Source organism: Camelus dromedarius, chromosome 17 (assembly GCF_036321535.1).
Source record: "Camelus dromedarius isolate mCamDro1 chromosome 17, mCamDro1.pat, whole genome shotgun sequence".
Classification (NCBI taxonomy): domain Eukaryota; kingdom Metazoa; phylum Chordata; class Mammalia; order Artiodactyla; family Camelidae; genus Camelus; species Camelus dromedarius.
The window spans coordinates 18,335,434-18,362,112 of NC_087452.1; the positions used below are offsets into that span (position 1 = coordinate 18,335,434).

At 39.8% G+C, this 26,679-nt stretch overlaps 1 protein-coding gene across 4 annotated transcripts in view; it reads left to right on the forward strand.

The window, feature by feature from the left end:
* Nucleotides 1–26,679, forward strand: part of FRMD4B (FERM domain containing 4B) — a 284,910-nt gene that overhangs the window by 236,872 nt on the left and 21,359 nt on the right. For all 4 annotated transcript variants that reach the window (XM_064496320.1, XM_031470717.2, XM_064496319.1 and 1 more), the window contains 5 exons: nucleotides 6,766–6,849; nucleotides 8,291–8,356; nucleotides 10,925–10,982; nucleotides 12,452–12,538; nucleotides 25,438–25,514. In XM_064496320.1, coding sequence (XP_064352390.1) covers nucleotides 6,766–6,849; nucleotides 8,291–8,356; nucleotides 10,925–10,982; nucleotides 12,452–12,538; nucleotides 25,438–25,514 — 372 coding nt within the window. The remainder of the gene's footprint in view (nucleotides 1–6,765; nucleotides 6,850–8,290; nucleotides 8,357–10,924; nucleotides 10,983–12,451; nucleotides 12,539–25,437; nucleotides 25,515–26,679) is intronic.

The following is a 26,679-nucleotide window of genomic DNA, read 5'->3' on the forward strand; positions in this document are numbered from 1 at the left end:
GTCAGTAAAGAAAAACAAGAGCCCATGAAAGGGGGCTTGAGGATGCCAAGAGGAATCATCGTGCGGAAAAGAGCTGCAGTGGCTAACTGGTGGGTCGTGGGACGCTTCTAGAAAGCTGTCAGAAGAGGAGGGTTTCAGTGTGCATAATCAGATAAAACGCAGTGTGCTTCATTGTGGCATTTGAAATTCTGCTGAAATATGAAGAAAAGCAATTTCTGGCTTGTTACTGAGAAGAAGCAAGTCTTGTAGATTTATGAGCATTGTCTCTGGCTAGGACCTAGGGAGAGCAGTCCCTCTTGGCGATTCTGGTCAAGTGCATCTTTAAAAAAACACTTCCCTTGCATCAGGGTCAAGAACGGCCAGCCAGCGGGGTGAGTGTGTTTATTGCTGGGGAGAGGCAGAGACATCTCCATCCAGGCTGGCTCGCCTCCCGGCTGCTTTGGGGCCCTCCCTCTAGAGTCTGAGGTTGATCCTCATTCACATAAACCAAGCCTCCTGCCCTGCCTGCCTGTCAGCCCCGGGAGGGGCCTGCTGGGCTGAAGCCAGACCTGGCTGCCCCCGCCAGCTCAGGGGATCCACGTGGCCTCGGCTCCCAGGCAAATTCCCCGGCTGGGGTTCTTCGGAGGGTGAACAAATAAGCAGTCGGCTACTGTCAGTCCACTCAGACGTGAAATCCTTCTTGGCTCTAAACTCTGAAAATGATCGGGAGTAGCTTGAGAATAACGCAGCCGTGTTTCTAACACTCTGCCTCTGAGCAGGAGTGGGCTTCCCAGCAGCCCCTTTCCAGCCACGAACCGTATCTGGTGGAGTTGTTGATGTGCATTATATTACCTGGAAGAATGCGTAAAACGTGTCTGGTTTAAAGAACAAATTAGAAATTACGTAGCCACATAACCACACCCTGTGAAGAATGTGGCTAGGACCTCACCTCCACCCCCATTGTGTATGGGGCCTCCTCCCGCTCACAATCAAGTTATTTCTCCAGAGATAAACTCTGCATGTATGAATAGATTTTCTTATTTCATTTTATATTTTATCATATATATGATAATGATTCTATACATATAATTCTCTGTAGTTTTATTTTACCTGCTTCGGAACGTGATACACATGAAATTGTGATGTATATGTTATTTGGAGGTCTTGCTTCTTTGCTTAATATTTCTGAGATTAATCATGTGTGAAGTTGCACTGTATTTTCTTTGCTGTATGGTATTCCACTGTGTGACTGCGTTATAATTGTATCATTTCTACTGCGATGGAGTGTTTGGGTTGTTTTCTTTATTTGCTGTATTGTGAACAATGCTGCTGTAAACCTTATTCTTTTGTGGAAGTTTCTCTAGAGATAGACCTAGGAAAGGATCTCTGGGTCTTGGGGTATGCAGATTTCCAAAATGATCAGACCAGTCAACATTCCCAGTAGCAGTGGATGGGAGTTCCTATCACCCGGCATCTTGATATAAAGTTTGGGCAGTTGGGTGCAAAGTGGTGATGCATTGAAGGTGTAACCTGAGTCCTTGTGAAGCTGAACTCTTCGCTTCTGCCTGTTGGCCATTTGGGTTTCTACTTCTGTGCTGCTTGTGCAGAGATTTAACCCATCTTGCTGCCAGGCCATCTGTCTCAGCCACCCTTGTATCTTTCTGATCCTCTTTTAGTGTCATCGCCAAGTCCACAGCTCAGTCACCTCCTTATCTATCAGTGGTGGCTTGTTAGAAGTTTTCTGTATGAAATAGATTCTTAAAGAAAAGTGTTGTGTATTCGTGAGGAAAGGATGTTTTGCAGTAGTACAAATGACCAGATTTGGAGGATTAACAGGAACCTTTTCTAACACGAAGAAGGCTGTGTTTTTTCTTGAGAATATAATCTTTTGGGATGGTCTAGATTCCACCTTTGTGAAAAGTGCTTCTCTGTCTCATTTATCCATGCCTACTGACAGTTTGCACTGTAGATAAATTACCTGAAACTAGAAACCAAGTTGAACTAGAAAGGTCCTCCCTCTACATTCTTTGCTTATAATTTATGTCAGGATTTGCAAAGCGATGGTGATGGCCTGCTGGTATGTTTTATACAGCCTGCACAATGTTTCACTTTTTATTTTGGGCTGTATTTTTTTGTTTTTTGGTTGAGGCAATATTTTAAAATTCAGACATTCTGTGTAAAACTCTGGGATTTTGCCTTATTTTGGAAAAAATATGCAGTCATTAGGCAATAGTGGCTCGACATTTCCACGTGGCAGAAATTACCTTGATTTGAGTTGCAGTTCCCTGTCAGCAGTGGGGTCTGATTGTTTCCTCAGTATCCAGTCTCCCTTTCCTCCATGGGTAGAAGTTTTAGGTAGGCATGTGGCTGCCCCGGTAAAGACTACGTACCCAGTGTCCCTTGCAATTAGGGAGCATCATGTGATTATCGTGGCCAGTGGGATTAGGGAAGTGGGCAGCTTTCAGGTTCTGCCCCTAACAAGGTGGATATGTCCTCCTTTATCCTTTTTCCCCTACCTGTTAGCTGAGGAGTAGATATGGTGATGGGCTATCTTGGACCACGTGAAGGACAGCAACACCCCAGGAAGGACTGAAGCAGCAAGAGAAGAGTTTGGGCCCCTGAACACTTCATGCTATTCTAGCTCTGACTTCTATGTAAAGAGAAATTAACTCAAATGTTAATGTCTGTCACACACAGTCAAATCTACGTCCTAAGTCATACTTCAAATGCACAGTGTTCTCTTCTCTTCCTCATGGTCCCCACCCGTCCCCGTTGTGTCCCTCTGTCTGCTGCTGAGTTTGACTTGTCTTTCTCAGCTCGCTTAGACAGATGGATTTCTAATGCACCTCCCAACTTGGCTCCTGTTAGATACTTGCACCTGAGATATATTTTTATTTCAATATGTAATAGTCTAAGTGACACAAGAGAAAAATCCTTTAAGTGTGAAAGATACCATTAGAAGTTTTAGGGTTGAAGTATCAGGAGTTTGATAATAATCCAAATCAGAGCTTCTCAACCTCAACACTATTGACATTTGAGGCAAGATAATTCTTTGTTGCTGGGGGCCTGTCCTGTGCCTTGTAGGATGTATAGAAGCATCCTGGTCTCTGCTCAGTAGATGCCAGTCACACCTCCTTCCCCAATTGTGACTGTCAAAAATGTCTTAAGACATTGCCAAGTGTCCCCTGAGAGGCAAAACTGCCCCAGTGAAGAACCACTAATAAAGTATATTTCTCTCTTTCTTTTTAATCTTTCTTTTTTCTAATTAATAGACTATTTTTTAGAACAAATTTAGTTTCACAGACAAATTGAGGAGAAACTACAGGGAGTTATTTTATATCCCCCCCGCAACCCTCCATAGTCTCACTTATTTTTGGCATCTTATGTTAGTGTGGCTCATTTGTTTCAAATGATAAATCAACATTGATACATTATTATTAACTAAAGTCCATAGTCAAATTGTGGTTCACTCTGTGTTGTATTATTCAGAGTAGTTTCACAGCTCCCCAATCCCCTGTACTCCACCTTTTAACATATATTCCTTTTAAAGTAACCTAAACTCTCCCAAAAATGATCCCCGAGCCACTTGCCTATTAATGCGCATTTTAGTTGCTTGCCAGTGATTGATTAGTACCCAAAAAAGTCTTAATGAATGAATATTCATTGCTATTTAAGATGCTGCCTCGTGATTAACCTTTGATAATTTATTGATTTTCCAGATGCATCACATCTTAGAACTGGGGTAGGCTCTAATTGTGCAGAGTTAAAATTACATTTGAGAACTCCTTGGGAAGGTGACCCATCAAAGACCAAAGTTACCCTTTCAATAAATCCAACAAAGGTAGTCTTTTTCTCCAGTTGAGACACATAGCTGTTTCTTTAGTCAGGTGCTAAATATACGGGCTGGTTGTGTTTAGCAGGCACGTAGTCAATGCATAAATCCTAGAAAAATCTCAGGATTGTGAGATGCTGGTGCTTCAAGGACACAGGTACTAAAAGCATCTTAAAGGGCAGCGACTTCAAACCTGCCATTTTACACTTACTCTCAGCCATGAGCCTGTTGAGTAGGATGATGGATAAAATTTCTCCCTTCTTTCTCCTCACTGCTCTGTCTTTTCCCTGACTCCATTTGCATAAGTGAAAATCACTTGTTTGTGCTTGCTAGGCACGCAGTGTACACTGAATGCATATTTGCTAAATGAGTAAGTGAATCCGTGGTAAATAGCGGCTTCTCCTCTTCTACTCAACTGAGGTCTTGATCGCCTCAAAATTTAGCTATAATCCAAAGAAGTAAGTGATCGCGAGGCTGAGTTCTTGGAACACAGAACACAATTCACACAGACCCAGAAGATAATAACACACGTGTGGTTGGCGGTGATGATTAATAACAAAAAGTGTTCATTTTAGAACATACACACGTATTTGACCTTCATAAAAAAAAAAGTCACAAGCCAACTTCTTTGGAAAGGAAATGGGATTTGAAGGACAGGGCATAAAAGAAATTATTAAGAAAAACAAATACCATCACTGGGAGTTGACAGGTGACCTTTAATGTGATTAAATTGGATTGTGGTATATTTTAGTTTTCCGGAAGCCCAAACCAGTTTCCCAAGGTTGTCAGTGTGGTTAAGCCATACTGCTCAGATTTCAAATGAATAGAGAGATTTATCCTTATGTAAGAGCAGGAGCCAAGTGACTTTTCACTTCCTGGAGTAATTTCAAAGCCGGATCTTTCACTCTGAGGAAGGGCCACAAGCCTGGTTTTGAAATTCAGCATTGACAGGTGCAAATCGTAGTGTCCCCAAGCTAGGGGACACTCAACTCTAACTCTGTGTTCTTGCTTGAAAGGCAGTAAGTTTATGTTCGGTTTGCTCAGTTGCTTCACTTGGTTGCCCTGTGGAGAAACTTGGCGATAAAACCAGAAAACAAACCTTCTGTAGACACTGAAGGAGCACCACTTACAGCAAACCTGATCAAGTGACAGGAGAGAGCAGTTTGTAACACAGCACAGTATGGTGTGGGCCAGACAAGACCTGGCTGCTTGGCCGCGCTCGGTTCTCCAGTCTGATCTGTAACATTCCGTCTAGGAGAATTGAGTGAACGCTTTGGGAGGAGACTGACCTTGAGCTCAGTGTTTGGTCTTCCACTTGGGGGTTCATCTCCTTCAGTATCAGGATCCACACTGGGGCAGACCCCAGGGAAGCTAATGTACAAAATGCTTGAGTGACGGATTTGAAAACCGATCGGTTTGGAGTTTTCATTTGTAGCTAAGGGTGAGGGTGAAGGGGAGCTCTGCCTCGCCAGAGATGAGAATGTTCACGCTGGCTCCCCAGGACGCTGCTCTGGGATGCTGTCAGGGAATCAGGTAGCAGAATACAGTAGTTGCGATCTTGGCCTTTGAAGCCTCCTGGCTCCTGCACACGGGAGCTGTGAGACACTCAGCAAGAGGATTAACCTCTCTAAAGCGCACAGTCCTTCCTATAAAGCGGTGTGGGTAGTAATAGTACCTGCCACATGGGAGGAGTTGCGATGAGATAGATAATGCCCTAAACGTGCACTTCATGGTGCCTGGCTCTTGATAACCTCAACAAAAAGTAGCTAGTGGCCAAGATAGGAAGAGGTGGGAAGTGGGTGAAAACCTACCAGTGTACTGTGTGATGAACACCAGTGGGATCAAGATGTTCAGTAGCTCTTTAATGCACTTACCCTAGGCTTTAATAGACCCTCCAGAGTCACGTCTGTTTCCTGCGACTGCTCCTTAAGCACGTAGGGCTGTTAGAGATTATTCTGTCTCATACAGTGCAGGGCCAACTACGACTGGGTCGGACCACTTGTTTCCCTTTCTGTTGAGTTCCTTAAAGACACACCCTTCCCCTTTGACAGCCGGAATTTTGCCTTTTGTTTTGTTTTAATTTTATTATTATTGTTTTTAATTGAGATCTAGTTGATTTACAATATTATCTAAGTTTCAAGTGTACAACAGTGATTCACAAGTTTTAAAGATTATGCTCCATTTATAGTTATTATAAAATATTGCCTGTGTTCCCAGATTGTTGCCATTTTAAAATTAGCTGACATTTCGCAAGGTACATTTTAGTTCTCGTGGTGCAACTTGAGGGATACTTTGAAGTTCATTAGAAATGTGTTTTCAAGTCATCTGCTATCCAAGTGCTTTCCGCAGATAGCCGACGTGGTCCATATTATTTCAGAGAATGGTAAGGAAGTAAGAGACAAGAAATAGAAAGGTCAACATAAACCTTTTTATTGCAATGATACCTATGAAGAAAAATTGGTAGTACCATGTGAATGGTTCTACGATAACCAGTGTTCCAACATGGTGACCATTACATAGCCACTAAAGATAATTATGAGGGTACTATAGAAGCATGGAGAAAGTATGAAATGAAATTTGAAGAATGCTGTGTAAAAATAAGAGTATGGAACATGCAGAATTATAGTAATACTTATGTAATAAAATACATACATACAGGAAATAAAAAGTGAACACAGCTGTGAGTTTATAAGGAAAGTGGGATTGATGGCAATTTAATAGTTATTTTAATTTTTTTTTTGTCTTTCTAAAAACTTCAAAATATCCATCAGATGAGTTGGTCATCCCAATTGAGGGCTGTCTTTAGTTCAAGTCCATAGCCGTATGTATGTTGACAACAGCATTTTTTCCAGAGCTCAAGTTGCTATTACTAGTTTTCAGATTTCATCTGGTGACCAGCTAAGATAATCTTTTAAGTAATAGCAACTGACATAGTGTATTACTTTTCTTTTCAGTGATGAAAATGCCAGGAAAGATTTAAAGACGCTACCAGCCTTTCCAACCAAAACTCTGCAGGAGCATCCATCCCTTGCCTACTGGTAAGCCAAGCCAAGACAGCCAGTGACCCCGTTACCAGAGACTTCACTGAGAGCTGCCTGCTCCTCAGGAAGTTAAAAGGAATATAAGTGAGGAAAATATCAAATTGCCCATCACATGTGCCAGACTAACCCTAAGTAGACCTTGGTCTTCGCAGTGAAAGGGTCTTATAAAGCTTTCTGGAGATCATTGTCCCAAGACTGTAATCATTTGTGAAGAGTGGCCACGTGCCTCCTCATTCAAGGGCATAAAAGGTTTGTAAAGTGTACTTTTTAGTGAGTAATAGTCACTATATGTGCATGACTGCACATATAATGTGTCATGTAGCCTTAATCTAGCAGAATATAGTACAAGTGGTATAAAAAGGCAGATTTCCTTGGACAGAAGTGTTTGTAATGAACAGAATGAACCTGAATGATCAGGGATTTCCTCTATAGCCAGAAATCATTGTATATTTTGAGTCATTTTACTTGTCTATATTTTAATGACTCCATTGCATTGCCCATGCAACATTTTTCTTAGAAAAGTACTTTTTCCCCCCTTGAATTAGTTACATTGCCTTAAATTTATTTTCCTCTGTTTAAGGCTGTGGATCCTGAAGATGGTTTTCCTTTCCACTAAAGGACTGGTTACAAAATAAATATTCAACATGAATAGCTTTAATATGAAAGCTGGAGTATTTCCCAAACAAATAGTGAAAGTGTGTACTAAGGCTACATCACATCCTGAGGCTGGAAACTTCTAAATGAATCATTGTTTAAGGGTAGTTTCTTAAGGATAAAAAACAAAGACCGATTACCATTGATTATTGGTTGTCTAGAGATAAAAACATTTATTCTTCTCAGTTATACTTGAGATATGACTGAGGAGCTACCAGTCTGAAAGAAGGGTAAATAGCTGAATGATGTCAAAGGTGACCAGACTTCTGCCTGTTTCTCTCCTTTCTAGTCAAAAAGTTTTATCCTAAGACAGTAATGGAGGCTTTTCTCCTAAAAGAGTATATTCACAAGTAGTGACAGCATTTTTCATTGAAGCAGTTTTAATTCTTTCTGTATCTTTCTGAACAATTTAAAGGAAATGTCTAGAAAACCTGATACTTGCTGATCACTCTGAAAACCCTTTTTAAGTTCCCCAAGAAGGCTCTCTAACTAGTACTGAATAACATTATTTCGTATTTATTGTATACCATTCAGTTATGGGAAAGAATATTAGTTTTTCATTTAATGAATTGATATTATGCTTTTCTAATAAGTGACGTCAAGTGCCTGAGGGTCAAGAATTCATGTCATACAAAAACAAAAGTCAACCAGCTTCTGTCTCCGAAACAAGTTGGTCAAGGCCTTCTCTCTCAAGTTTTTCAGGTTGCCACCTGAGACTCCTGAAACTGAATCTGTGCCTCATACAGTCATTCATTGCTCTGCTTTTCATTTTCTTGTCTTACAGTGAGGACAGGGTAATTGAGCATTATTTGAAAATCAAAGGTCTGACTCGGGGTCAAGCTGTGGTTCAGTAAGTATCTTTCTTTTTGCTTAGATGAAATTTTAAATTTTTTTAAATTAAAAAAGTTGGGGGGGGAGCAATTAGGTTTATTTTTATTTATTTATTTAATGGAGGTACTGGGGATCAAACCCAGGACCTTGTGCATGCTAAGCACACGTTCTACCACTGAGCTATATCCTCCCCTCAGATGTAATTTTTTAAATTGAAATATAGTTGATGTGTAAATTATAGGTGTACAATATAGTGATGCACAATTTTTAGAGGCTATACTCCATTTGTAGTTATTATAAAATGTTTGCTATATTCCCTATGTTGTTCAATATTAGATATAATTTTAATGCCTCTGTTTGACGAAGTGATCTGAAATGATTTCTGTTGTGTAGTTTGTATACATAAAGTCCTTACCTGGTTAGAATTATCTTACCATGAATTATAAAATGTCTTGGGTCATTCCATACTTAGGTGTCATCAGTTCAGATGCCAGTCAGCATCAGGCAGGTAAAAGAAATGAGAAATACAGGCTGAGTGTAGGGCAGTAGGGAATGGTGGAGACTGTGGTGAAGTAGAGAGCTTTTGCCCTGAGCCAAGTCAAGGGTATTCAGCTTCAGAATTCAGGCACAGTGTTGCCAGATCATCTGATGTTTTTCCAGAAAAGCTGGAAATTCCGATTTTTAAATCCTAATTTTAAACATTGCAAAGTAATTTTAAGAAAATTTTTGCACAACATGAGCCACACAAAACCTGGAGGCAATGTTTGGTTGCTTGGTTTGTGAGTCTCCTTTGCATAGAGCACATAGTGTTGTATTAGATAATCTGTTTCTTCATGCTACCAACAGCAGACCATAATGATATATTTTTACATTTTAGACCTATAGAGTTCTCATCCATTTATTAAAAGCAGTTCACAGGCTACACTGAAGTTTTTGAATTGCAAAAATTAAATTTAAGACTCATAGACATAGAATACAAACTTGTGGTTGCCACGGGGGCGGAGGGTGGGAAGGGATAGATGGGATTTCAAAATTGTAGAATAGATAAACAAGATTATACTGTATAGCACAGGGAAATATACACAAGATCTTGTGGTAGCTCACAGAGAAAAAAATGTGACAATGAATATATATATATATGTTCATGTATAACTGAAAAATTGTGCTCTACACTGGAATTTGACACAACATTGTAAAATGATTACAAATCAATAAAAATGTTTATAAATAAATAAAATAAGAATAAAAACTAAATTTACAATTTTGTAATTTTTAAATTATAAAAACAAATGTAGCATTATTGCTATAATAATTGTAGAATAACTTCTATGGCCACAGAAGTTTAAAAAAAAACCTGCTGAATATAGCTCAGAGCATGTGAGAACTTGAAATAAGAACTTGGCGATGACTATTCCTCTGGTCAGTGTGTAGATATCCCCCACATCCCTACTCTTGCATTAATCTCTTTTTTATCGTAGCGCATCTTCTGTGAGATTCGAGGTAGAAATCAGAAGTTAACAGTCCTGAAGTTGAATCCTTAACTTGTGCCTGTTTTCTAAACTGGAAAAAGGAAAGAAAGGAGTAACAGTTTCCCTGAAGGATTTTAGGTTAGCTTAATGAGGACTTTATGAATTGTTCTTGCTTAAAGGCAGTGCCCTCTTCTTTTGATCATTACCCTTATGGCTCCAAATAAGAGACTGTCTAATTTAGTAGTTAAAGCTCTAGACTGGACTCTGACTGACTTTATTAGAATCCTGGTGGTGCAGAGTAATTGCTGCCCGACTTTGGCACATTTACCTAATTTTTAATATTCATTTACATGTAGACCATTTACATTTAAAAAATTATCAAATTATCAATTACGAAGTCCAGAGCAATTGATCTTCAAAATGTCATTAAAAATTCCACATGTATCATAAAAGAACCTCAATATTTTGTGGGCAGAGAGGAAATCTTACACAATTTAGTCCACTCCATAAAGTCTTTTTTTTTTTTTTTTCATAAAGTCTTAGAGGTACATAATAAAAATTTATTGAATTAAAAATAACAAGAGTTAGCATCATCATTTTAATTTGGGGGGGATGTTTTTAAAAGTCAGGTTTACATACAATAAAATTCACCCTTTTAAAACATATATTTCTAAGATGTTTGTCTTGAGAGTTAAGGATATATTTCTAAGAGTTTACCATGATCAATATATGGGATAGCTTTATTTTTTACTTAGTATGAGCATGTCCCAAAAGTTGATTCTCATTGCTTATATCATTAGGTGCTTAATTTAAAAAATACTTGTAATTTGGGTTTATAATACAGTGCAATATATTTCTAAGCCATAGAAATTTTAATATGTGGAAAATAACATTTCCCATAGCTTTTCAAAACTGAATGTGTGTTAACAACCTCCTAACATTTGGATCAGATAAAATATATTACTCCTGTAGAGTGGTTTATTCTATTTCTACTTTAGTCAAAGACATGGTTATAATGAGGAAAATAGATATAAATTGTGTTTCTGTAGATCACTTTTCCCCAAAGGGCTCTCTGACTAATTAAATAAGAGGTTACAACATACATTCATTTTCCATAGGTATATGAAAATAGTAGAAGCCCTACCAACTTATGGAGTCCATTATTATGCAGTAAAGGTAAGCACTTTTTACATGACAAAGCTTTCATCATGACCATGTTATGAGAGTTAGTGAGCAACACTAACTTTTTTTAAAATCACATAAATCTATATGCTTGTATATATAAATTATCTCTAGAAATTTCAGCATTTAGAATAGAATTGATTTTCTTTTTTTAAAAAGCCTGGAAAAATATATATATTTCAGTAAATTATGAAGCACATTATTTTTGCAAAGTATTTGCTATGTTCAAATGTTTTTCTCAAGCCTTGGTTAGTACTAAGATACTCAGATCGTTCTTTTTTTTGGCACTTTTTTTTTTTTTTTTAGCTAGTCTTGCTGTTCTTTTTCTTTTCCAATTGTGTGTCTTTCTAATGCCACTAGATGTTTGTTTGATAGTGCCTTTGATGAGAACCATGCAGTTTCCAATACCAGTTCAAAAGCTTCATAAAATCACCGAGTTTTTCCAGGATTTGCAATACTGATTTTCAGTTGGTATGTTTTATATTTGTGTAGTATTTTCAGATTGCTATACACAAGGAGAGATTCAATAAGAAATATTTTGAGATGATGAAAGATAAAGCATATTGTTAAGAAGGGGGTGTTGTTTGAAAGAAGAATAATTTTATACTTGGTCAATCCTGAGTGACTTCAAGTCCCAACAATGTTTGCAATTTGAAATGGTGGGGAATTGGGTAATAAATACCTGTATAATGAGGACACCTTGTACTAAAAAATATGTACCAATTCCACTTTAATTATTCCTGGTTCTTAAAATTTGTTTGCATATGAGTATCTATTTAAGCTCAAGTTTTTCTTTTCCTATGTCAGTATATCCCTTTCTTTGGCAAGACCTAAAAGATAAGTTTATGGAAAAGAAAAATACTTCTTTCTTTCTTATATGTACCTCAAAGTCATTTTTCAAGCATCCTGTCTTTGAATCACATAATTCTCCAAAAGAGTTTTTTTGGGTTTTGTTTTTTTTTTTTTCAGTATTTCCATGTTCGTTAAGTATATTATAAACATTAGAATTTGAAACCACTTTTCTCATCTTGGTAGTTTGTTGGAAACTTCTCTGACCTTTATAGCTGGTTACTAATCTAGAGAACAAAGAGCTTTTTTTCTTTTTCTTCTCTCTCTCTCTTTTTTTTTTTTTGGATTGATAAACTGGCTTTTGTACTCTGGATTAATTCTTAGTTGAATTACCTACATTCTTCTTCTCTGCAACTGTTTAATCAAAATAGTAATACTTCTTTCTTTTTGATAGTATTAATAATATTGGTCTGTTTTGACTTACAGACCTTATTTGAAGAAACTCAACAAAGGCATTTTAATGACAAGTTAGGATTTTAAGTAGTGTTTTGTTTACCGAGACAAAATTGTTTTGACTTGCTGTTACTTGTTAAAGGATGAAATTGGTAGATATTACTTCATCTCTAGAAGACTTAACAATTAGGTCTTGGTTCTCATGCTTTTCCATCTTCCAGGATAAACAAGGACTTCCTTGGTGGCTTGGAATCAGCTATAAAGGAATTGGCCAGTATGATTTACAAGATAAGGTGAAACCTCGGAAAGTAAGTATGAGTCATTTTGGAATCTTAGAAGAACATTGAGCTATTCTAGAGCTGGATACGTGGCTTTCAGGGGCACCAAACAGTCTTGGGTAAAGAACTTCTGGTATTGAAATCATAGGTTGCAAGACATCTCAGGTTAAATGTAAAATACTTTTTTGTAACTCATTCATATACCATTTACACAGCAATTCCACATCTGATCATTTATTCTCAGGAAATAAAATTATGCACAAAGATTTACCTAGCGGGGTGTTGATCACAACATAGTTTTCAAGTGCATACAATAAGGTTTCTATTTTAAGTTAGTATGAACATGATGATGTCATTTGTTTAATAAATTTTAAGTATATGTAAAAATATATACATGCATCCACACACATAGGCATACATATACATATTTATATTGGATGGATAAACAAATGGGTGTATTGTAAAGACGTAAACCAAAATTTTGGGTGCTAGGTACCTCTCAGTGGTATGGTTATAAGTAATCTTCTTTCTACTACTGTTGCTATTTTTGCTTATCCTTGTTTTACAATTTTCCATGCTAAACATGCCTACTTTTCGTAAAGGAAAATAAGTTCTGTGCTGTTTATTAAAGGGGTGCACTCTATCGGGTTTGGATTTTCCAGACCTAGTAAGTTACATTCCTTGCAGTTTGCGGTCTGATTATGAGGTTGTTCCTCTTGACTGAGCACAAGCATACAGTACATTTTTGCCTATATAAGAATTGATAGGTCCATGTGGATAGCCATCTAGCTGCCCCAGCCTGCTCAGTATTATCATGACATAAAGGCTTACTCATGCTGGTAGGTTTTGTCGCCCTCGCTGGGCCGCGCTGCCATCCCTGGGAGTCACAGCAGTGAAACAATGGCCTCTAATAACAGACCATGGTCAGGCTGCCTGCGCTATCACACCCCGACATCACAGCCTGGAATAGCTCCTATCTCTTCCATCTGTCTCTTGCTTTAACGTGTACTGGAAAAACAGGCGTATTTTCAGAAAATCAGACCCTGGTAATAAGACCACATGCTCTTCATCTTTGAAGTGTCCTCGTAGACTCAATCAGTGCGCACAATCTTCCTTTGAGTTTAGGGAATGAGGAAGGCTACCCTCATCTCCCCATTTTATGGTTGTGAAACCAGCACAGACAACATGAAACGGTGTCACCCAGAGCAAACCACCGCCCCCTCTGAATGCCCGTCCAGCTCTCCTGGATCAGACTAGCTGGGCACTGAGCCTTCCTATTGGGAATTATCAGTAAAAATAATAAAGCGTTATGTTCAACAACAAAGATCCATCTGTGTGAGAGAGACAGTAAGTGAGCATGTCTGAATCATGCAGTTAGAACTTGGTCGCTATCTTTTTGGCCCAGTGACCCAGATCTATTGAAGTAAGGAATACTTAATTTCCAGGAGGAATATGAGTAATATTGGGTGTATTTTAAAATTTGTTTCTAAGACCGGATTTCTAATCATGCTAGATACGATGGCCATGGCATTTTTTTCAGATGGTTTTCAAAGTCATTTTTACTTACAGTTATATATTTTAATTTTTTTTTATCAAAAGTTTTAAACAGTCATTATAAAAGAAACAAAAAAAAAGCACACACTTCAGAAACATGTCACTTGGGGCAAGAAGTCCTTCAGCAACCCTCATCCCTCCCTTGTGATAATCACTGTCAAGGGGATGATACTGGTCCACTCAGACTTTGTCAGTGTACGTACCAAGCTTGCACAGAGGGGAAGAAATCTTACTCTGTACACGACTCCGTATTGTGTCGTATTTCTTCAAGTCACTTATAAAACAGATCTCTTTCCACTCTTTTTAAAGCTGCCTTGGACTCCGTGATGTAGAAATACATAATGTACTTAACCAGTTCTCTCTTTTTTTCAATGCAATTTTTAAAGGTTACTTTCCACTTACAGTTATCACAAAACATTGGCTGTATTCCCCGGGTTGTACCATACATCCTCGAGCCTGTCTCACACCCAGTGGTTTGCACCTCCCACTCCCTCACCTGTTTATTGCCCCTCCCCACACTGGTTTGTGCTCTGTATCTGTGAGTCTGCTTCTTTTATCTGATATTCGCTAGCTAGTGACATTTTTTTTTATTCCTTAGGTTAAGTGATATACGAGATTCGTCTTCCTCTGTCTGACTTACTTTGCTTAGCATAATGCCCTCCAGGTCATGTTGCAAATGACAAAAATCTCATCCTTCTTTACGGCTGAGTGGTATTCCATTGTGTGTGTGTATGTATGTATATATCTTCTTTATCCAGTCATCTGTTGATGGACACTTAGGTTGTTTCTATGTCTTTGCAATTGTAAATAGTGCTGCTATGAACTTTGGTAACCATTTCTCTCTTGATGGACATTTGGGTTGTTTCCATTGATGGGAGGGGAGGTTGAAGTATAATGAACTTGAGCCAGTGCAAACAGGTAGCCCCTAGTTTATCTGTTTTATGAGATCAAATTATTGCCTATCGTGTTTTCTTCAGGTAGACTTCATCTCTGTTAACATTTTTTGATAATTTATTTCTTCCCTGAATTTTACTTTAAGAAATAGCGTTTCTTAAAGTGGGTTTTTTCCCCCTGAGTCTTGCTTGTAAAATATAACTTACATCGACTCATGAGTAATTTCTTAGCTAATGCGGCTTGGTAAAATTGAGATTCCCACAGACTATAAATGCATCTGCTGAAAACAACCAGGCTTTCTTCCAAAATAATGGTGAATCAGAATCTGCACAGTAAATACTGCAGTTAATTTCCTCTCAGTTGCTCATGACTCACAGGCCTTTCTTTACATTCACAGTTTCATAGAAATCGGTAAATATTGTTTGACACTGATCCTAATCAGGTTTGCATGTTCATTTCAGAGTCTGGACAAGAGTCAGAGGCCACTTCCTTTTTCAGTTTGCAGTTTTCCTATTTCATTTTCAAGGCAGGCCGTCCAGTTCAAAAAGGGCCATGAGCAGGTCATCTGGTGTCATCACTGTCTTGCTTTCTCTTTCTTGTTTTTTTTTTTTTTAGCAGGTGTCCAGACACTCTGTACCATTGTTTGCCTCCTCCTTGCTTCTTCTGTTTAATCAGATGGTGGATTTTTCTTTCAGTGTCTTTATGTTTTCACGTCTGGACAACTTAAGGGTTTCCTTGGCAGGAGGATGTTCTAAAGTCCCCGTCCCGGCTCATCTGGCACAAATGAGGGAATGCGTCTTTTAAAGGGTGACAGACACTGCTGTCCCAGAGGAGGACCGTGCTGCGGCTGATTGCGTGGCCCTGTGCTCCAGCAGGATGCCAATGGCTGGGCAGGAAGGAAGGTCAGATTGGCAAACTGGAACAAAACAGAGGCTGGGATGGGAGGCTGTGTAGATGGTCAGCCTCTTGAACCACATACCTGCTGTGTTCTAATTACATGGCTTAAAAACCAGCCAGAAGGAAGACGGTTTGCCAATAAGATGCCACAAGGCTGTTTTGAAAAGGAGTTGGTCCAAGATCCACAGGCTGAGGCCTTCTGTCCTTTCCACGTAATGTCTATCAGTTACAGCCTCTGAATATCGGGGACTGTGTTTGTTCTACCTCCTAGAAAACCCAGCAGGTGCTCACCCTATATGTTGTCTGTAAGGCTTTAGACAGCCAGGGGTGTCAGTATGTTTGCAGTCCATGTGGTATAATGACACAGTGCAAGGGTTTCGGACGCAATCCAGTGTCTGTTTGCTGTGTGGCTTTTGGCACATTGCTTCATCTCCCTTTTAACTCCATTTCCTCATCTGCACTAATGCATGGTAGTGCGCTAATGGCAATGCAACTAGCTGCATTGGGGGTTGTAAGAATTAAACGAGATTATATTTAACATTGTGCCCGATACACAGTCATTACTCGATAACTGGTTATTCCTTTGTAGTGAGGGAGAGACACACACACAGAAAAAGAGAATGAGAAGTATTCTTGGATCACTATTTGGTTAGGGAAGGACCCAACATTGCTACAAACCTGGAGGCCTAATGTACCACTGAAGAGTACACACTCAAATGTTCTCTTTTCAGAGACTAAGCATTCTGCCCTTCCTCATTCGTTAATTATAATGCCCTAAGGCGTGATGCAAATTAAAAGAAAAATTTTAAATTCTGAGTTCAAATCCACAAAAATTCAGGGTATTAAAAATTCAGATCCTACGCAGTTTTTCTTCGTGCATGAAATGTGTCGCTGCAGATTCTTACGGAATGTGAAACGTACCAGAACTCAACTCAACTTCAAATCATAGGATGTTCAAACTTAAGAACGATGAGGTTTTACTTTAAAAAAAAAAAAAGCAAACTGATGTTCTTTCTAGGTTTTTACTGTTCATTCAGTATTTCAGGGAAAGATGTCTGTTCTCCACAAAGAAGTAGACAATAGGTCAGTGGCTGAGTAAAGTGTTAGATGTCATGACTGAGTGGTAACCCTTTAGCAAGTTACTTCAGCAGGAAAAATCAGAACCTGTCAGCGATGGGAGGAATAAAAATGGCCAGCGAGGCTAGGTGTTATAGGTAGACCACGGTAGGATAAAATGCCTTTCAAGATTAGTACCTTTCCACATTGTAACATGCCAAGAAAATTTTGTGATACACGTCATTACCCAGGGGCACTTCGGGGTGGGGAAAAAGGTTTTTAGCTGTCAGTTCACTGATTTTTTAAAATTATTGGAATCCTCAAATGCCTAGAGCCAGACAAATTAAGAAACCAGCACAAAATTCTTCCTGTTTGCTTGTCATCAAAGCGCAGGGTTCGTTTCATTTAACTCAGTGACTTGCTTATTTTTCTGAGCACGGCCATCCTGACCATCTCTAAACCCTCCCTGCTTTTGCCACCACTGCCCCCATCCCTGCGGACCTTGATTAGCATGCCGCTTCTAATGCTGCTTAACTTCTAGGTGAGGTTAACTGTAGGAGAAGGAAGAGAATGTGTGCACTTTCCACATCAATACACAATAAAGTATGGTGTGCAGGGGAAAAAAGGAATTACAGAATGTCACCCGGAGACCAGTCCATCCTGTTTGTAAAGTGTATAATTAAGCTCCGGCCACACCAATAATCAATTTCATCGTTAAAACCTTCCACAGAGTCAGTGGGAGGAGAACTCCAACCCCGTAGTGTGGATTTGAAATAAGAACCAGTCCTGCGCACCCGCTTACCGGTTGGCTGACCTGGAGCTATCAGTCAACCTTTCTGGGCCTTTATTTCCTCAACTGTCAAGTTCAAAGAATTCTGTCTGTCCTGTCTACCTCACAGATCATTATGTGGGCACAGTGGGTTAGTGCATTCTTTCACTGAGTGCATATTTTTCCCTGCACACCATACTCTAATTTATAGGAAGTTTACTGGACAGCATAGGCATTTGCCTTTTCCTCCTCTAGTTAATCACAATTAGAATTCTAAGCAGTTCTAAGTCAAGGAGCCCTCAGAGAATTTGCTGGGCACTGGTGAGTCTTCATTTCACAACTGGTAGGCAGATGGAAAGAAGCCAAAGCAAGTAGCCTTATTATTCATAAAGTCATCAAGTCTAATTACAAAGGAGGCTGGGAAGTGTAGTCTCCAGGCGGGTGGTCATGGACAAAGCCATAATTCAAGGTGTTTTGTTACTAAAATGAAGAGGGAAAAATAGATCCTGGGGGTGATAAATAGTTTCTATCACCCTGTGTGTGTTTGCTTTGAAGTCGTTTAGGGGGATGGGTAATGAGAAGCAAACAAGTAAGCAAAGAATAAAGACATAATTATAAGTTTTGAATAGTCTCTGATGGACACCAGTGAGGTGGAGGGACAGTAATGGGGTGGGTGGGGACATGTTAGTGTGTTCAGGGAAGGCTTCTCTGAGAAAGGTGACATTTAAGCTGAGACCTGAAGGGTGAGAAGAAGCCAGGCTTATGAAGCAAGGGTTGGCATGTTCTAGTCAGAGAACAGCATGTGCTGATGGCAGAGAGGTGGGCACGTTGTAAAAAGCGAGAAGTCACTGTGACCAGAGCTTAAAGAGTAAACACGTTCCCTGTAGAAACTGAAGATGGTGTTTGAAGAAGAGGAAGTGACTGGTGGACAGGCAGAACCATTAGATTTCATTATTTAATCTCTTACTTTGTGTTTCTAGGTATTTACCAAGTGGTGGAATTGTTCGCACGTATAGAAAAGTGAAAGATAGATCTTGAATAGGACTGACTAGTCCAAATGCAGAGAAAACTAGTTAGTTCATAAAGCTATATGAAGAATTTTTCCATGAAGGGGCATAAATAGTAAAATTATCTTCAGTGTATACTGGTAACTCGAGATGGGTTTGGTTTTAATTTATTCATCCTTCAGAAATAAGTTTCTAACAAAGGACAATGTACCCAATTTTATATTTTCAAAAAAAAATTTTTTTTATTGAGACTATTCTGTTTGCAAGGGCTATGAGCTAGTATTTTATATTCTTTATCTCATTTAAGGAAAAAAAAAAATCCAAGTCCTTGTCATCAAGGACCTGACAGTTTATCTGGAAAAGCAGAATTATATTCAAAATCAGAGATTTTATGGAAAATGTTTAATAAGCACATTGGATACGAACCTGTGAGAAGGGACACCAGCTGTCAACACCCAGAAGAGCCAGGCAGGTCTCCCTGAGTGACGGGTCAGCCCTGATTGTACCAGAAACAGTGCGGTGAGCACTCTGATGCAAGTGATAACAGGAAGTCATTAGATCAGCCCTGAGAGGTTAGCGATTTGGCCACAGAGGAAATTTATAGAAGATGACATCCTCTTCAATGATCAGGTTTTTTTTTCCAGGGTGTGGGAGTAATTAGGTTTATTTACTATTATTGTTGTTATATATTTTTAGAGGAGGTACTGGGGATTGAACCCAGGACCTCATGCATGCTAAGCATATGCTCTACCACTTGAACTATACCCTCCCCCCATCAGAGTTTTATATTATTAATTTTCTGATACCCAGAACATCTTTGTCTAAACATTTCCCAAAATACTCAGAATGTTTAAGACCTGATGTTATATATGTGGAAGTTTGTGACATTGCATCCAAAAAAGTCATTCTCGCTATCCGAGTGTGTACCATTTGGGTACGTTATGAAATTTTAGCTCAGCACACTGGACACTGTGAGCATGGCCTCTTGTAGTCCGATCAGTTATGCTGAGTCCCTCTGGGAGGTAACATTTGCATTTAAAAAACAATTCGAAGAACCATTTCTTCCTAAAGACATTACCTAGCTGAGAAAAACAGAACTCCCAAATTCATTATTTTATAGCAAAATTTTGATCTTCTTAATCAACACACCTCACCTACCAAAGCATAGTTATATCATCAAAAATTATCCTCTGAATCAGATTTTCTTATTCTCTGCGCTATCAGTGTTTTGGGTCAGACAGTTCTGTCCTGAGCATATCTGATATTCAGCCTTCTATGAAGTAAGGCTAAAAGGAGAACCTCCCCATAACGTTGTCAGAAAGACTCATTCTCAGTCACATAAATATTTTTGATGGGTCGAAGGATGGCTGACTGGATTGAGGGGAGGTCAATTTGGCTTTCTCAAAGCTCATAATCCTGCAAAATTCTAATTTTTCTGGGACTCCAGGAGGCAGAACAGATCTGCTAGCTGGGTCGTAGGTACTAACAGTATATTCCTCAAGTGTTAACTTTTTTTTAATGAAAGAAAGAATAAGTCAGTAAATACAGTGATTTTGGTTTGCTTCAAGTCACAGCAGGGGATCACCCTCTGTGAGTCATTATTTGATGTACAGTCATACGCTACAGCCGTGACTATCCCAAATTTAAGTCATTTCCAGGTGAATTTGCAGTTTAATGATTAACCTATATTATAAGTGCCATTTAAAAAAAAAAAAAAACAAACCCCAAGCTTCTGATGATTTCTTTCCTGTCCTTGCCCAGTGTTAAACCTTTGGTTGCCATCTACTTTCAATCATTAAGATTCAGAGAGACAGTTGGATCCTCTCTGTCCAAGACTTTTCCTCGTCTTTTCATTACCCCAAAGCATCACCCCCTCCCTCCACCCCACCGCCCGCTGCAGTCGTCAGTGCACACTTCTTAGCATTTTTGTAAGTGTGTACGTGCTGGGGCACATTCCTCCTTATCTGGATACTCCAGACGAGGGGTGGGGTGGCAGGAGCTTGCTAGCTTGCTGCCATGCGTTTCCCTGTAAGTGTGCCCTTGACCTGTCCCTCTCTGTGACCTCTTGATACAGGAACAGTGAACAGATTTCCTACCTGGAGGATGTATCAGGAAACCACTGATAAAAAATCAACAGAAATACAGCAGTTTCTACAGGGGCTGAAGCTCATAAAATTAGAAACCTGAGGGACACGGATGTGTCAACAGAATAGCTTGGCTGTTTGTCGTCAGTGCAGAGACAGATGTGGGAGCCAGACAGCTCTTTCTAGTTCTGTTTCTATTAGGTGGCTCTCCTCCATCTTCAGAAGAGATAATAAAACAAGGAATGGGCCAGCGTCCTTCCTAACAAATGCAACTAGGTTTATCACTTACCGAATGTTGATTCCGAGGCCAGCACTGGGCTAAGTGCTTTGTAAACATATCTCACTAAACCCTTCCAGCAACCCTCTGAGGCAGGTGGTGTGGGTCCCATTTTTCAGAGGAGGACACCGAGACTCAGGAAGGTTAAACAACTTGCTGATAAAATGCATGTGGTGAAATCAGAATGTAAACCAAAGCAGTCTGATGTAGTCCGTTGGTTCCGATAAGCCCCACGAGGGAGGGGACCTGTCCATTTATTTGCCAACAAGAACAGGACCTTGCACATAGAAGGCAGATAAGAAATATTTGTTGTAACTGAAGAGGGATGAATAAAGGACTCCAAGAGCTATTTACGTATGTGATACCCAGTTTCCTTTAAGTCTATAATAGTGGGTAGATTCTAACTAAATATTAATTATAGTTTTCAACAAAATGGCTTAAATATTCAACCCATGCATCTCATTAAATAAAACATAATAGTGTGTGGCAAATTATTCTAAAACCATCAACTCCCTTTACATCTGAGGATAAAGGGAATTGTTTCTGGCTGTGATATTTTGCAGAAGTTTGCTTTTAAGACAGGGTTGGATTCAGCTTTGGTTTTCGGTGTCAGTTTTTAAATTTTTGACACTTCCTTTTTTTAAGGCAGAGTAATTTGTAACCTAAGGATACATTCTCCTCCTGTTGTAGTATTTTTTTTTTTATTATCTCTTTGTTACTATCACTGTTCACGTGGCTCCTCTTTGACTTCTTCTGTTTTATCTCTGTATTTATTTATTTTGCAATCTCAAAGTTAATCCCAGCTATGATTTCATCTGTTGCTATCTGCTTCTTTCTTTTGATGCTAAAGGGTGCAACTAATCGTTCCAGATGGGTGTATAGAGTAGAAAGAAGTCTGGAAGACCTAATTTATAATTTTACTGTCACCATGCAAATATTTCTTTCCATCACTAGCACCATGAATTCTAAACACAACGTAATTTCAAACCCATTGCTACTAGTAAGTGCCATATAAACAACAGTAAATAGTAATTCATGATTGTTATTATGCCTGTTTCATAATCCATCACTTTAGAAAACAGTCCGGCTTCATACTCTTCCCTCTGTGTTGCAAGGAAAATGAAACTCCTCTTTTTTTCTTTTTTTCCCTCTCCAGATCTCCAAGGGTGGGAATTTTGGCTTGGGTGAAAAAAAATCTTTTTTCCATTTTAATTTGAAAATTACAAATGTTGTTTATACATGCAGATACATAGAATATAATGTATATAATAGTCTCGTTCTGTCCTGTAAGACATCCTATCCTACAATAGGCCTACTCTATCTGGGCACCAGTGTTCTCCAAACAATGGAAAATGTGAAACATACTTTGCTTCCTTCTACCTTCCTTTGAACTTTGATCTTTTTCCTACTACCCTTCTTTATCTTCCAGGTGATCTAGAGTACCCCTTATATATGTCAGGCCATTTCTCTAATGCAGAGGCCCCCAACAAGTCGGGTCAGCCTGATGGATATTTCTTTGACAGTTTCCTCTTATCCTTCCATGGGTTTGAAATCTCGAGTGATTTTGACCAGAGGAGAGGCCAGCCTTTCCTTACCCTTTAAGGGAAACACTGGCAAAAAGGACAGGAATGAAGACCGGTCACTTGTCTGCTGTGTGCCAGGCGCTGTCCTAGGCGTGTTGCGTGAGTAAAGGAATCCATTTGATCCCAGCTCCACGGCATGGTCACTGTCTCATCCTGGCTCTCTGAGATCAAGAACTCCAAGCTCATTTAAAAGCACACTAGAAGAATGATTTCAGAAATTTTAAAAGAAAAACCATCTTATTTCCAGCTGCCAGCTAGATCAAGTGGCCCTACAATTAAAAGTGTTTTCCTAGCAACCTTGAACTTTGATAAGAATCATAGTGGTAATAAATGGCTAAAATAGATGCCTCCCAAATGGTTAGGAAGTGGAGCTCTCACTCCTGCATGAAATAGACCAACCTTTGTTCATTTTATATAAACGTCTATTTTAATTTTTAGAAATGAAAAGAATATATAGGCAAAGCAAGAATCTGGCAACGCCTCCATAACCACTTAGATTGGCGATGACTAATATTTTGTCATATTTACTTCATCTCATTTTCCCTAATAAAAGAAATCAAACCTTACTGGTCATGGTAAAGTTTTCTGTACCACTTACCCCGCGTACAAGCCACCGCAGCTGTCATGAATTAAGTTTAGGCCACCCGATTCACTTTTATACTATTCCCAGCACATACGTGAAATCACATTTTGCAAAAACTTTGTAAGATTTCAGGTGGGGAAACAGCTTTGCCTCGCAGACTTAAAAACTCAGTCTCGTTCCCATAACTTCGTTTGCAAACCCAGTTGCCATCTAATTATTTCAAGTTCTTTAAATAAGCCGAAACCCTTCACCTTTTAAGTAGGGTTTTTGCTTGCAGGGAGCCCGTCTGCTCTCAATGCAGGGACATGCTGAATGGAGGCAAAAGCGCTAGCTAGAATTTCACGTTTGTAATTGGTAAGGGGGGGGAGGTGGCTGCTTTCAGAGATCAGGTTTCAAGTCCGCCCCGGTTTTTATGTGTGTGGGAATGGACTCAAAGGAAAACACAGCTGAGCTGCATTGTGGCTCTTCCTGTGGAACCTGTTCACGTCCAGGGTGAGTAAACCCAGGGAGAAGTGCCTCCCTCACCCAGCCTCTAGTGAAATTTGTGCCTGAACTCAAAGCAGCTTACTTCCCAGGGAATACCACCTGAATCCACACTGTGCCTCATTTGCAAAATGTGTCCCTTTATGGGGGAAAATCTGCTCGAGAGAGCTTGGCCCTCCTCCCCGGGATGGAGGAAGGAGTGGGTCTGGGGAGGTGTCACTCGGTAGAGTTGCTGATGTCAGTAGCGTGTCAGCTGTGGGAGGCTCAGTTTGTGAAACTGAGTTACACGTAAGTGTCTTAGGAAACTCCGTTCAGAACTCACCGGAGCTGCCGTCCTGGGAGGGGGGAGGGAGAATGGAGAAGAGACCTCGGAGTTTTCCTTCCTGTTTCTGTCCCATTTTGGGGACTTGGGGGTTAAACGAAATGACAGCCTCAAATCTCCGGACATTTTAGGAAATCGGTATGTAGCTTTAAGCTCTCACTAATTCCTCTTTCTACCTGGGCAAGCATTGTAGTTACAGACACTACATGTCCAGACCATGAGGGGCTGTGTTCTTAGTGGCTGCTGGCTTATTTCACTCTGTCTGGGCTTGGGGGGGGCCAGTGTGAACACTTTTGTCTCCTCGCTGCATATGCTGGGAGCCTTCAGCACATGCTGTTGCTTTACGTGAGGTTTACATGTTGGTGAAAAGTCTTGGTTCCCGTACCTCAGGAAATGGTTTTGCTGATTGTGCGCTGCAGAGAGATGTTACGATTTACATGATTTAAATGCTCTTTGAAGAGTTTTTGAACAGAATTTTAAAATCTGGCCAAAGTCAAATAATGGAATGAAATCTCTGTGCTAGTATTTCTCTAATCAAGGCTGGGATGGAGAAAAAAAGTTCCAACTGTGAAGTCAAAAGATGAAAGGAGAAGCCAGGACCGAGGCTAATGTCTGGGGTTGGGGGTGAACCCAGGAAATGGAGCAGGGTGCATTCAGTTCTGCGAACGAGCTACTTTTTACAAGTTATTTCATTTTCAGATGCCCAGTGCTAGTAAATTCTCTTTCTCCCCACCAAATGGCAAATAACGCCAAATGCAGCCTTAGAATGTCAACAGTGAGGGTATAGAGATGGGTTCTCTTTACTGAAACGACAGGCTCTAGCTCAGAAACCAAGAGTGCAGCTCCAGAGTTCACTCCCACCCCACCCTGCCTCCAATTCCTGGCGCTCGGTTTCTGTCAGATTTAGGGGAACTCTTGTAGGTGGGGAAACTGGAATCCTGGAGACTCACCCCTGAGCCACCGTCCTGTTTTACTTTCACTTTGCATTCTTTTGAAATTTAACCTGTGGTCTTATTGAAACATCCCTTTTGACTGTCTTTCCATTTAAATAGGAAGTCAGTATCTTTGATCAGAAGGCATGTGCTTACTGGAATCTGTGAGTTCCTTACTCACTCTTTTATTTAGTTGAGTCAGAGGAAAAATAGTGTGCATGTTCCCCACAGTTGTCTGGTTTTATTGTTCAAGGAGGACTGATGAGGTGAAGATTACTGTCAGAAGAAAGAATAAAATGGTTTCAGGTTGTGGCTGATTTGTGCAAGGACCGCATTATGTATTCGTGCTTAATCTTAGTGCTTATTCTTAGATCTGAGTTCTTAGTCTTAATTCTTGATTTTTTTGTATTATTAAGCTGATTTCTAGATTTAGTAAAACCAACATTAACTAAAGCTGTATGGCTTTTCTGTTTTTCTTCATTTCTTAGTTGTTCCAATGGAAACAGCTGGAGAACTTGTATTTCCGTGAGAAAAAGTTTGCTGTTGAAGTTCACGATCCGCGGAGGTGAGGATCACAGCCTTTTCTCTGTATGGGTCCAGTGACTATATGAGTATGCCTGGTCTAAACTTTCATGTGCATGTGTTTTCATTTTTGGAGGGTGTTGTACACCTAAGAGTAAAATCGCTTGGGTCAGTGACAACTCTTTCTTTAACTTTTGAGGAACTGCCAGGCTGTTTTCCAAAGCAGCTACACCATTTTATGTTCCCACCAGCAAAGTGCATGGTTCTATTTCCTCCCCATCCTCCCTACACTGCTTATTTTTAGGTGTGTGTGTGTGTGTGTGTGTGTGTGTGTGAATATCTTTCCCAGTGGTGTGCAGTGATAGCTCATTCTGGTTTGCATTTGCATACAAGCATCTTCATGAATTCATTAGCCGCTTGGATGCCTTCTTTAGAGAAATGTCTATTCAGATCCTTTGCTCATTTTTAAGTTTGGTATTTTGGGCCATTTAAAAAAAAATAGTTGCTAAATTACCAACATGAGTTGAAGTCAGGATGGCGGGCTCTCCAAGTTCCTCAGAGGAATTCCTTATCAGCCCTCAGTGGTGGCTTCTCAGATTAAGTTTATGGATATTTGGAGGTCAGGGGGCTGGAGGAAACAGCTGTGACAAAAAGATGACCCGAAGAGATAAGGCACATTCCTACAAAGAGCACTGGTGCCCTTCTCCCCCTAGCCCTCCATCCCCAACCCTGCCCTGACCCAGTCTCTGCCTTCTCCCCATCTTTCTCTCCTTTGCTGTCTCCTCCCCTGACCCTCTCTCCTTTTCCTCTGGTACATAAGCAGTGCTCTGGACCAGTTTTGGACTTGCATATTTTTAGACAATATTCTTATGTTCATCCTCTGACAATGCCAGAGCTGCACAAGTCTGCCTAGACCTGAGATGCTCTTTTAGCCGAGGGAGGTACTGATCCTACAGGTCCTGGTTGTTTTGTCTTTAAAATGCTACAGCGGAAGGGTATAGCTCAAGTGGTAGAGTAAATGCCTAGCATGCATGAGGTCCCAGGTTCAATCCCCAGGACCTCCTCAAAGAATAAGTAAATAAACAAACCTAATTACCTGCCCCCTCAAAAAAAAAAATAACTAAATAAAATATTATCACATTTATTCCTGACCTCTAGAGATGGTCACACATCCTGTGGTTTTTAATCAAATGTTTCTAATTTGGCTA